Raw genomic sequence first — 12140 nt, forward strand, 5'->3', positions numbered from 1 at the left:
CGACGGGACTGTAACCTGCCAGGCATTTCATCCGTTGCTGGCGCGAACGTAAAAGATGTAACCAGTTCTTGTTGGCCGCAGCGGTTTTGTTCTCTGAAGTTGCCGCCACCTGAGTTAGCAAATTCCGGACCTTTGCTCCCAGGGCAGACAGAGTTGGGTTTCTGCGAACCTGTTGTTACAGCAGTTCTGTCAGTGATGAGCATGTCGCCTTGTTCTGTGTGTGCTTCTGTCTAGAGATGCCTCTTCAGTATATTATTGATGCCTTAACACTGAACTCAGAGCCAGCAGCCCTGTGACTCATGGCTGGATAAAGCTTACCTAAAACACACCTTTTCTCCACAAGGCACATGACAGCCTTCGTGCCCTGAGGAACACTAGACGGAACTTGACCCTTGGGGGCCATTTTTTAAACTGTGAAATTACCAACATAAAGCACAGAGATATGAAAAACTTCACACTAAATAGACTGAGGAAGATGCTTGTGTACTTTGAGAGCTGAGACAAGGAGGCAGAGAGTACTGCCCTGTTCTGCCACAGTTGGGATCATGTGTCTTGGTTGGGCAACTTAGTTTTTCACCACTGTGTATCTGCACGTGTCCAGAATGACCACAGCAATGCTGCAGGTACTGATCTGGGGTTACAGATAATTGATAGCAAGGAAGCACATTCACAGATGTGTAATCTGTGAATAATGAGGATTGGCTGTACACATTTTCTGAAAGACACGCTGGCGAGGCTCATGAAGGGGCTTGAGAATATTTATATCCTTTAATCCCATAGTCCGTCGATTGGAGACAGTGTTTATCACAGGGCGCTTCTAGGAATCTGTAAGATACGGTAAAGTACAGGGCATTTAAAATCCATTTGGGGGAGTTGCCATCATGGTGCAGCGGAAACAAATCTGACTAGGAACCGTGAGGTTGAGGGTTCAATCCCTTGCCTTGCTCAGTGGGTTAAGGACCTGGCGTGGCCGTGAGCTGTGGTGTAGGTCACAGACATGGCTCGGATCTGACGTTGCTGTGGCTCTGGCATCAGCCAGCAGCTAGAGCTCTGATTAGACCCCTACCCTGGGAACCTCCATGTGCTGCAGCTGCAGCCCTAAAAAGGACAAAAGACCGAAAAAATACATATATATATCCATTTGGGTAGATGGGGCTAACAGGGGTCAACGGAAGGAACGTGAAAGACATAAACGCAAACAGCACCAGGACAAACATCTGAAGGAATCGAAGGCAAAGAGAGCGTCTCCCGGTACAGAAGAAGTCGCCTTGCATTTGTGCAGTGGCCGCCTCTGTGCTGGAGTGGGAAGGGTGCGCACAGCGGGCCTCCTCCAAGTGCTCTCTGCACTCCTCCTCTCCCGACCCCTGCCGGCACCTTCTCCTCACTCTCAAACCTGACCCCAGTTTAAAATGAACTGCTCTAAGAAGAGCAATGGCTGGTAGATCACCTCCTAGTTTAACCCGTTGGTAGAGAGTATAGGAATTAATATTTGGGGAACCAGTCCCTTCTGGGATTGCTGATGGGAATGAAGTACATGAATCAGCTGCCAGTGTATAGGCTCTCCTCTCTGTCCTGGGGGCCTAAGATGCCAGAGGGCACATTCCCAGTAGGTGGTACAGTCCATGTACATCTGGAGAGGTTTGGATAGTGTGCTGTCCCAGCGCGGTGGACACGTGTGGTTTCCAGGATGGCCCCCTGGAGACAAGGAGCTAAAGTGGGATGTCGGTGTCTAGGTGACAAGAAAGGGTGGCCCAGAGGACAGCTCTTGATTTCATTGTGAACAGTATCCATGGCAGGCTTTCTGTTCTTAAACTCATCCTTGGTCAAGGGAGGGCAAATGAACCATTTCCCTGGTGTGGGCCAAGCTTGCATCCACTGTGTGACCTCAGTTGTGCCGTCTCGTTTCACAGGACTCTGTGTGGGGAATGAACCACAGTGCACTCCATTCAGTATTTCAGACCAATCAAAGCAACAACCAACAATCCAATTTTGAAGCTGTACAAAGTGGCAAGAAAAAGAAAAAGCAGAAGATGGTCCGAGCAGATCCTAGTTTATTAGGTGAGCACAGGCCTGAAGTCTCAGCTGGGTGTTGGGGGAGGTTATATAGCGGGTTATTGTGGTTTTATGAGTCTTTTGGTGGGATGTTCTTTAATGAAGGGAAGTTTTTCTTTTTTTTCCTTTTTTGTCTGTCTTTTTAGGGCTGCACCCAAAGGATATGGAGCTTCCCAGGCTAGGGGTCTAATCAGAGCTATAGCCACTGGCCTGTACCACAGCCACAGCAACGCCAGATCCGAGCTGCGTCTGCAACCTACACCACAGCTCATGACAATGCCGGATCCTTAACCCACTGAGCGAGGCCAGGGATTGAACCTGCAACCTCATGGGTACTAGTCGGATTCGTTAACCACTGAGCCACGACAGGAACTCCGGGAAACGTTTCTTATAAAAAATTGGGGGAGGGGGAGTTCTCTTGTGGTGCAGTAGGTTAAGGGTCTGGCACTGTGACTGCAGTGGCTTGGGTCTCTGCTTGCTGTGGTGAGGGTTGCAAGAGTGGTGTGGGTTTGATCCCTAGCCTGGGGAACTTCCTCGTGCTGTGGGTGTGGCAAAAAAAATTTTTTTTTTGACTAGTTTGAGATAAATAGTCACTATTTACTGGGTACGTCGGTGCCAGAGCTATACCGCATGTGCTGTAAGAAAAGTAATAACCTGTTCATATTAAGAATTTTCCTTAAACGTTTTCTATATAATTGGAAAATAATGCTAATTGGAACAGTAAAATTTGTTTAAAATTTTAAACGCTGATTGTGTAGAAGCAGACCATAAACCCAATCACTTGTTCAAAGAAAAGAACCATTATTGGTGACACTCCCTGTATATATAATGTGATTCTCAGAATTACTTTGTATTATGAGGCAATGTCTCAGCTTTACCATTGAGTAAACTGAAGCCAAGAAGATTTAAAACAGTTCTCAAAGTCACACAGCATTCAGTATGTGGCTGGGATTCCAGAGCAGGCCTGTTTTCTCTTTACTCTCCTCTGTTACGGCTGTTCTCATCTCTTGAGGACCAGTGTCTTCATACAGGCAGCTTTGTGGAAAAAGTGACACCTGAATTGGGGCTTTGAAAGACAGGAAGGATAGGGAATGGTGTCTGTGGAATAATAAACAGCTGATGGGTTGCCTGTGTTTTTGTTTTGTTTTGTTTTGTTTTGTTTTGTTGGTCTATTTCTAGGGCCGCACCTGCAGCATATGGAGGTTCCCAGGCTAGGGGTCGAATTGGAGCTGTAGCCGCTGGCCTTCACCAGAGCCACAGCAACTCAGGACTGCGACCCACGCCACAGCGCACAGCTCACAGCAACGCCGGATCCCCAACCCACCGAGCGAGGCCAGGGATCGGACCCGAAACCTCCCGGTTCCTAGTCGGATTCGTTAACCACTGAGCCATGACGGGAACCCCCTTGCCTGTGTTTCTTAAATTGGCCCGACAACCTCACACACTGTGATGAAATTAAAATTATTCTCTGTTGAAGAATGTAAAATCATGCTGCCCAGAATAGTAGGCCCGATGAAAGACACTGGTGGCCTGGTAGGGTTTGGCAGTGGAGGTGGAGAAGAGTTAGGTGGATTTTGAAAATTTAGGGAATGGATTTGGTTGGACAAAGAGAATGGAAAGGTTTGGGCCACAGGATGGAAAGAGTTCCCCGTTTGCTAAAATGATGAGCACTGGAGAGTGGGCAGGCTTATGGGGGAACGATAAGAGGTGTAGGTGTTGGGGTGGTTGAGTGTGAAATGACCCAGGCATCGTTTGGAGATAAAAGAGCTGAGGGCACAGCAGGAGGTTGATTGCGTTGCCCCAGATCCCTACTGCAGAGGTTTCCCACCCTGGGGAGTCACTGAGAAGCACCTAGTTTGGGGGATTGTCTTCTGGAACTGGTGCTCTTCAAGCTGGTTTTAGAAACCTAGCCATCTGGTGAAATTCGCTTTTCTTCAGCCAGTCTTGGAAGTTCATGTGAAGGATAAATGGAACAGTCCAAAATTTTACCCAGTTTTGACAGAAGTAGGTGAATATAGATTTCAGAGTGTTCCTTTCAGTCCAGTTGTGGGTTCAAGCTTAAGAATCTCCTTATTTTTTTTCTGTCTTTTTTTTTTTTTTTTTTTTTTTTAATAAAGTATAGTTGATTTACAGAGTTGTGCAGAATCCCTTGCTGTTTAGCGGTGTTCCTTGGGGTAGGGCTAGGTTCTCAAGGAAAAGTTCCCTCTGAAAATGAGCAAAAGGTTTTGGATTAAATATTTGATCTGATCCCATCTCCCATTAAGACCTAAGAAAGGAAGGGACTTAAAATCCCCTTCAGGGGAATGAGAAGTCGTTCTAGAGTTTTATGGATAGGAATAGCGCTTTAGGGAATCTACATATCTTGAAGGGGAAGAAAAAAGTAAATATAAGGGAAGTAAAAGTGTTCAACGAAATATTAAAGAAACTCTCTTGGGTGGGCTCTTGCTTGGACCATTTAATGAGAATTTTTGTTTGACTAAACCTTCTTTGGAAATTCCTCTGATAATGACTGATTTCTGCCCATTGCCTACTCATTTCCATCTGTTGTTGTTTTTAATTGATATATACTTTATTAACTTACAGATTAAGAAAAATTAACAACTATTCATCAGTCATAAGTTCCTCATGCACATAGTGGGAAAACAGGTTCAGATTTGATGCCAAAACATCTATTGAGAAAGTGGTTGTTGATCAAAAAGAACATTGCTTTTAAAACGAACTCTCAGGAGTTCCCGTTGTGGTGCAGTGGTTAACGAATCCGACTAGGAACCATGAGGTTGCGGGTTCGGTCCCTGCCCTTGCTCAGTGGGTTAACGATCCGGTGTTGCCGCGAGCTGTGGTGTAGGTCGCAGACGCGGCTCGGATCCCGCGTTGCTGTGGCTCTGGCGTACGCTGGTGGCTGCAGCTCCGATTAGACCCCTAGCCTGGGAACCTCCATATGCCGAGGGAGCGGCCCAAAGAAGTAGCAAAAAGACAGAAAAATAAAAAAATAAAACGAACTTTCAGAGAGGGCCCAGCCTCATTGTAATGATCATGTCTTCCATGTGCTGTTGTGTTTTCCCCCAGTTTTTAGAGCTACCGTGTGCCATTGGGAGCCAGACTCCTGTACTTCAGTCTGAGAAATACACATGCGCGGTGCCATTTTCCCCAGTCAAACTGTCCCTACACGAACAGTCTTCCAAACCTTAAAGAAATCACACGAGTGAGAGTTTGTGGTTCTGAACCTGCCGGGGCAGAGTCTTTAGAGTTGGGTGTACTGGGCGTAAACCCTGATTTGTGGGGTCTTAGGATATCCCAGAGCTTCCCTCTCTGTCAAGTCGGGAGAGGAAGTGCCTTCCTTGCCGGTTTTTTGACGGGCACATGAGACCATGTCTGCTAAAAACCTAGCCCGGTATCATCGCGTTGTAGCAGTGAATGCTTAATTGTTTTTAGCCCCAGGCTGCTTCGCCCTTCCTATCTTTGTATGATTAAAATTATTCTTAGTTTGTGTTTTTTTATATGTTCCCACTTAAAAAATTTTTTTATTGTAGTTGATTTACAGTGTTCTGTCAATTTCTGCCATTCAGCAAAGTGATCCAGTTAGACATTTATATATGTTCTTTTTTTCGCATTATCCTCCGTACATTCCCACTTTCATTGCGTGTAAGTCTTACTATTTTTTTTTCAATCACATTTCGTTTGTTCTTGGTATATGTGAAGTCAAGAACCTGCTTTAGAACAGAGAAATAGCTCATTTCATAGACTGGCTTTTAGGTTTCAACACTTCCCTAAAATAAACTGTTATTTTCAAATATGAACACTAAGCCTTTCATTATTTTCAAGGGAAAAAAGTCTTACAGGTTATAGGTGTAGAACAGTTGATGGGTAGAACTTAGGTTGGGGTTTGGAATCCTGGCTTCTCCCAATAGCAGGCCTTGTAAGCAGCTTTTACCACAGCTTCCTTGGTTAATAAGTAGGAATGCTTGTGTTTTCAAATCATGATATTTTTGAGTCAAGAGCATAATATAATTAAGCTGCTTTTGTTATGTAAGACATTGTTTATTACTGGTACACTGAAAATGTGTATTTGTTTGGAAACTTGAACATTAAGGAATAAAAAGGAAGGGGCAGGAAACTCATTATTAACAGAACTGCCTTAGACGGGAAAGCATTGTCTGTTTACTTTTTGATACTCAAGTAGCAGCTGAAACAGTTTGGGATTTCATTTAGGGTGGATGAACCGAAAGCTTTTTGAGTCGAGTCGTTTGTTCCAAGGAGCCCCATTAATGATACTTTTTAATCAATCTGTGATGATGGAGTTTATTAAAAAATTACACGTGGCTGACGGCATTGGGGTTTCCAGCCTCAGTAGTGTTTGTATGTACCGCTCGTTGCTCTCAGTGGCTGGGCTAGTACTAGTACTGCTCTTTCGAAACCAGCTCCCGTTTTAGTTCATCCATGGTGCTAGATGAATCCTTGCCTTCGCTGCTCTACCTACAGTAGGTTGAGCTGAACAAAGTGCTTTAATCCCTTTATGCTGTCTGAAAAGACGACCGTCTGAGGCTCTAAGGATCTTGTAGTGGCTTCCCGGAAAGCCTCCTTCCGCTGAAAGGCTTGACCAGAGCTTTGACAGAGTTTTGAACCCCAAGTATTCCCAGTAGTGAACAGGGGTGGGGTAACATTACTGGCACTCCGATTTCAGTCCTTTGGTCACGGGGTTACAAGGTGCTCACCGTGTTACTCCTGCCCGCCCCGCCCGCCCTCCCCGGGCCCGTTCTTTGAAGGTGCACCTTCTGAGTGACCTTCCCTCCCTAGCCAGCCTGGCTCGGCCTTGACCCACACGTGCACTCCGGGCTCCTCTCAGAACTCTCTAAGGCGGTGGTTTGCGATTCTTTTTAAGCAGTGATGCTAGTATGTTTGCATAAATGTGTTTTCCCTCCTAATGAAATTCTACCAGAACCTTAAGAAATAAATAAAAAATTGGATCTCTCATTAGAAGGGCAGAAGACCACTGGTGTCACCTTTATCCTTCTTCCTTCTCCCTCCTTTTAGTACCTTTTTTTTTAAGGGCCGCTCCTGCCGCATATGGAAGTTCCTAGGCTAGGGACCTAATCAGAGCTGCAGCTGCCGGCCACAGCCACGCAGGGATCCCAGCTGCATCTGTGACCTACACCACGGCTCATAGCAGTGCTGGATCCTTACCACACTGAACGAGGCCAGGGATCAAACCCGCATCCTTAGGGATACTAGTTGGGTTCCTAATCCACTGAACCACAACGGGAACTCCTCAGTACCCCTATTTGTATGTTCAAAAACAGGAGACTGAACTCCCAGCCCCCTGTCTAGAATTCAAGCCACATGGTTGTCTGCGTGTGGTTGGTCACTCATTGCTGATTTTTCCCTGCAGGTTTTTCAGTTAATGCTTCATCAGAGCGACTCAATATGGGCGAAATCGAGACGTTGGATGACTACTGAGCACCTGCCAGCAGACTGGCCTTCCCTCTCCTCTCTGCCGACCATGGATTCTCCACTTTTGGACACAACGCTTACTCACCATATACTCTTTATCACTGCAACAAATCACAGAGCCCGTCATCTCAGGCTTTTTCTTCTAGCCCTTTGTGTCCAAGATTCTTAAACCATTTTTGTTGGTGAGCATCTCAGACTGTAGATGAGTGGACCGGACCCTGTGTCTCGGGGTGGCAGTTGGGATTACTCCCCAACAAGGCTGATTTTGGGCAGCACCTGTTAACTGTGCCGCGACTCCCCCTGCTGTCTCCCACAAAGTGTGTTGGGATCTGCCAATAGCAATTTACTTTCTCTTGTCACTTTTTTCCTTCTATTTTGTTTTTTCTTCCTTCCCTGCCCCCCCTCCCCCAAATAAAAGGGCCAGGGGTCTAACTGGTGCAATCATGAAGAGAGTTAATGGTAACAGACATTGGCCAGCAACAAAACGCCCACGGACTGTGACTTGAGCGTCCGACAGAGACAGTCAGAGCTCTCCCAGTCTGAAGGTTGCATTGCCACGGCCAACTTTGGGATGGCGTCAAAGAGGCCCTGAATGGGGTGGAGTTTAGATTGGATTGGCTCGATGTTGTATACCCCTCGCCTTTTCTTCCTGAGCATCCTTGCAGAGAAAGGATTCTTGGTTTTTCCTCATTAGCTAGTGACTTCCAAGCAAGCTGACTTCTCCCCTGGCTTACTCCACCCCAATTGGACAAAGGAAGCCCTGTGGCCTGGGAGAGGGACTTATTTTTAATTTTTCTTTCTTACAAAAACGGATTTTTTCCCATAAATATTTTTACTTCAGAGGACTAGGACCAGTTTGTTTTGGGCCTTTCTGCTGAAAATTTGTCTCGTTTAAGAGGCAGTTAGGATCTCTACCATATGTATGAATTTGTATAATTTCATTTTGGCTAGGGATAAACTTTTGCTTCTGATAAAAGCCCGGAATTTCATCTGGTTCCTCAGAGCATTGCGTGTGTGTCTTGCTGTGGCCCCGAAAGGTTTGGTTTAAAGATTCTGGAACAGCAGGTTGCTTGCCTTTTCTGAAAAGAGAACGTGTAGAACCTGACCACCTGTAAGACCTTCATCCATGGAAACCACTATTCAGGAGATGGCAGTGGGATGGAGGGACGGGAGAGACAGGAGGGAGAAGCCTGCTCCTGGCTTCTGCGGGCGTCTGGTCGTGGCCTCCTAGTACCCCTTCTCTTCAGATAGAAACGTGTTCAAGCCCTATTTATAAACAGTGCCCTTCCTGCCTCCGCCAACACCCCACAGAACATCACCTGGAGTTGCCAATCACACCTTGGTCTGGAGCCATGGACCGTCCGTCCCTGTGCAAGAAGCGCTGTGGTTCGGGTGGCTCCGGGCGGAGCACCCTCCCGTGCTGTCATTGTTGCCCGAAGAAGGCTGGCGTTGCTCTGAGAGCAGTTTGGTTGGGGATGATGATGTTTGGTTTCCGTGTTTATTCTCTTGGTTCACCATTCTCCCTGTCCCTTCCGCCTCCCTCCCTCCCTCCCTCCTAAACATGTACAATAACTATACAGAGACTGCTACAAACTTGTATATAGTTTTTGGATCAAATAGCATGAGGAGACGGGGAACCATTACAAATTGGGGCTCCTGCTCTCCTTTGCTTTGTAAATTCAAAAGTTGGGGGGGTGGGAAGAGGGATAGTTAAATGTTTACAAAACTTTAAACTCCCTCGGAACTTTTGCCAGTGTGGAGGAAAATAAAAAAGAACTTAAATAAAACCTGGTGGTATTCTCTCTGAGTACACCTCTGTACTCACCCTTGTCAAGGCTCAGTTTTGCACTAAACCATTTTCTTGGCACCGGGGAAAAGCTCCACACACGTGAACACCCAAGACGTGGTGGCAGCCGTGGCTTCCTCTGTCCCCTTTTTGCTGACCTGTGTGTAGCCTCCTGCCCTCACAACGCAAACACATGCCCCTGAAGGTGCCCCTCCGGGGTCTGCCCACACCTTCCAAACGAGACACTCCTGTGTGCTTGTTCAGGGAAAATGTTTTAATAAATGAAATACAAACATTTGGGGATGGGGTGGGCAGATTTGGGGAGCAAAGTCATTTTAGTCACGGAACATTCCAGCTAACCAGGAGCCTTGCTTCTACCTGAGGAATTTCCCACAGAGTGGGAAGAAACCACTCCTTCCTAGGAATGTTTGGTTCTGTCTCGCTTGCTTCCATTTTTCGCATTCTCAATTGCTCGCTCTTTCACTTCTAGCCACCACACACTTAACTCTTTCTGTGAACTTACTTGCAAATTAACTCTTCCTGAGTTTTAAAATGTTCGTTTTTATACTGTTGGCTTCCAGTTGTTTTTTTAAAAACATACCCAGGCAGGATAGTTTGATTAGGGACCCTTTCTCCAAGGCAGCTGGTGTTCTGGCTACATAGCAAATGACCCCCAAGTTGGTGTACAACAACCCCTTCATTTTATTGGTGATTTCGTGGGTCAGGACTTTGGGGGAAGGGCTCAGCTGGGCAGTCCTTGGCATGGTGTCTCCTCTGGTGGTGGCCACACATCACCTGGGCTGTGATCTTATTAGGAAGTTTCCATTAGATTGGCCACCAAGACGGCTCACTGGTGTGAATGGCAGTTGATGCTGGCTGTCGGCTGGAAACTCAGCTGCGTCGGTGGCTGGAGGAACGCCCCCTCCAGCAGGGCAGCTTCAAGGTAGGTGGACTTATTTGGTAGTTGGCTTCCCCCCCCAGAGAACCAGGCAGAAGCTTCGTTACCTTTTCTGACCTAAACTCAGCAGTCCCATGGTGGTCATTTCTGTGACTCCTTATTCTGCCAAGTTAGTCACAAGCCCAGTCCGATTCACAGCATTGGGAACGTGGTTGCCCCCCATCTCCCTTGATGGAATGAGTGGCAAGGCCACTTGATAGAAGGCGGGTGGCATGGGAGACGGTGCTGCCCTGGGTGGGGAAATAGCTACAGAAAGTGAGTTTATGAATTTATGTCAAGGAACTGTAACTGTTGGTTCTTAGTGGGGTTTTTTTTTTTCCTTTTAATTTCAGGATAATGGCACTTCAGGCTTTGTTTTCTTTTAGGGCAACCATTTTCTTGGTATATGTACACACACACATATATACACACATGTCGTGTGTGTCACTTTATACACTTTAAAATTGATCAGGCGAAGACATCGAAGTTCATTTTGTACAAAATGCTCTCTTTGCGTTTATTCACACAAGGAAAAAGTCGGCATGATTCTGATTACATAGAAGCACGACTGAAGTGAGCCTAGTTCTCCCGTGCTGCCGGTGTGGGAAGGAGAACACCATTAAAAGCAATAGGCATGCCCGTGCAGCCGAGGGCGCATTCCAAGTGGGAGTTGGCCTCATCGTGGATGGGTGTTTCCGAAGCAGGAGGCCAGCTCTGGAGGATGGCTTCGACGCAGGCCGCTCCTGAGGAAGCTGCAGTGCCTGCTGGGACCGTGGCGTGCCTGGGACCCTTAAAGCGGCCAGATGTGTGCTGTCATTTTGCAGATGCTGGACGCCCTGAGCATGGTGGACCTCATAGCTTTTGGAAGTGTCGGTTCTAGACTGGAATCCTGGAGCCTGTGAGAGAAGAGTTTCCTTTCATGGACTCATCCGTGGAGATGCAGCTAGAGAATCAACCATTGCTCTGGTTCAACATATGGGGAAAACTGCCCATAGAGGCGGGGAAGTGAAAGAAGAGAAGTGGGCTCTTCCCTAATTGCTCCCCTGCAGCCTGAGAGCTACCATTGCCTCCTGCTTCATTGCTGGCTAAATGGCGGCAACGTGGGGCTGGAACTCAGAGCTTCAACACTCAGTTCAAGCCAGCCGGTCTCCAGCAGAGACATCAGCTCTTAATTGGATATTTGGCCTTCCCAAGTCTTGGAATGGAAGATGAGTTTCCCTTCGTAACAAATTGCCTTTTCCTTTGAATGCCTCCTTTCGCATGAGAAGTAGTCCTGAAGGTCAGTGGGTCGGTCTTAGGTTTGGTTGCATGTAACCCGACAGAGAGTAACTGACTTAAACAAGACGGCTTACTTCTCAAGTGAAACCGGAAAGTTGTCAGTCCAAGGCCGGTGTGGCTCAGGGACCCAGGTTCTTTCTGGGTTACCGTCCTGACGGAGGCTTCCGTTCTCCAGGTCACTCATGGTCCGTGATGGCCGTTCGAACACCAACCACTGGGCCCGTATTCCAGGCAGGAAGGAGTAGGGGGAGGCCAAAGGAGCACAGCTCCCTGCTCAACCAGCCCCCTTCAAGGAGCTCCTTGGGGAGCCCCACCCAACCTCGTAAGTCTTAGCAGCTGGAACGTGGCTACATCACTACGGTCAGCTCAAGTAGGGCTGGGAATTGGGGGGAGGGCTCGTTGAGTGCTTTGCCGCCCCAAAGACCATTGGGGTTCTGTGTCTAAGAAGCACAAGGAATGGATGTTGCCTCGGCAGTTAGCCGTCTCTACCACAGTCGCTCTCTTCAGCCTTCTGCCTTCTGAGATGGTCGAGTTTGTGCACCTTGACCGTGGGGAAGGAATCCTAGTGTCTACACCAAAGCCGATGAGGGCGCCCAGGGCAGGTTCTGTTCCAGTCTTGTGCAGAGCCAGGAACCTGGA

At 47.4% G+C, this 12140-nt stretch overlaps 1 protein-coding gene across 28 annotated transcripts in view; it reads left to right on the plus strand.

Annotated features, from left to right (window-relative positions):
* The window catches only part of GIGYF2 (GRB10 interacting GYF protein 2), a 132693-nt gene extending 123406 nt beyond the window's left edge, over window positions 1–9287 (plus strand). For all 28 annotated transcript variants that reach the window (XM_085000699.1, XM_085000704.1, XM_021075627.2 and 25 more), the window contains 2 exons: window positions 1911–2058; window positions 7439–9287. In XM_085000699.1, coding sequence (XP_084856825.1) covers window positions 1911–2058; window positions 7439–7506 — 216 coding nt within the window. In that variant the 3' untranslated portion in view covers window positions 7507–9287. The remainder of the gene's footprint in view (window positions 1–1910; window positions 2059–7438) is intronic.
* The last annotated feature ends 2853 nt before the right edge of the window (window positions 9288–12140 follow it).

Source organism: Sus scrofa, chromosome 15 (assembly GCF_054392235.1).
Source record: "Sus scrofa isolate SSC_HxYL_T2T_F1_AM1 chromosome 15, Sscrofa_HxYL_maternal_Yorkshire_Landrace_v2.0, whole genome shotgun sequence".
NCBI classification, from domain to species: Eukaryota; Metazoa; Chordata; class Mammalia; order Artiodactyla; family Suidae; genus Sus; species Sus scrofa.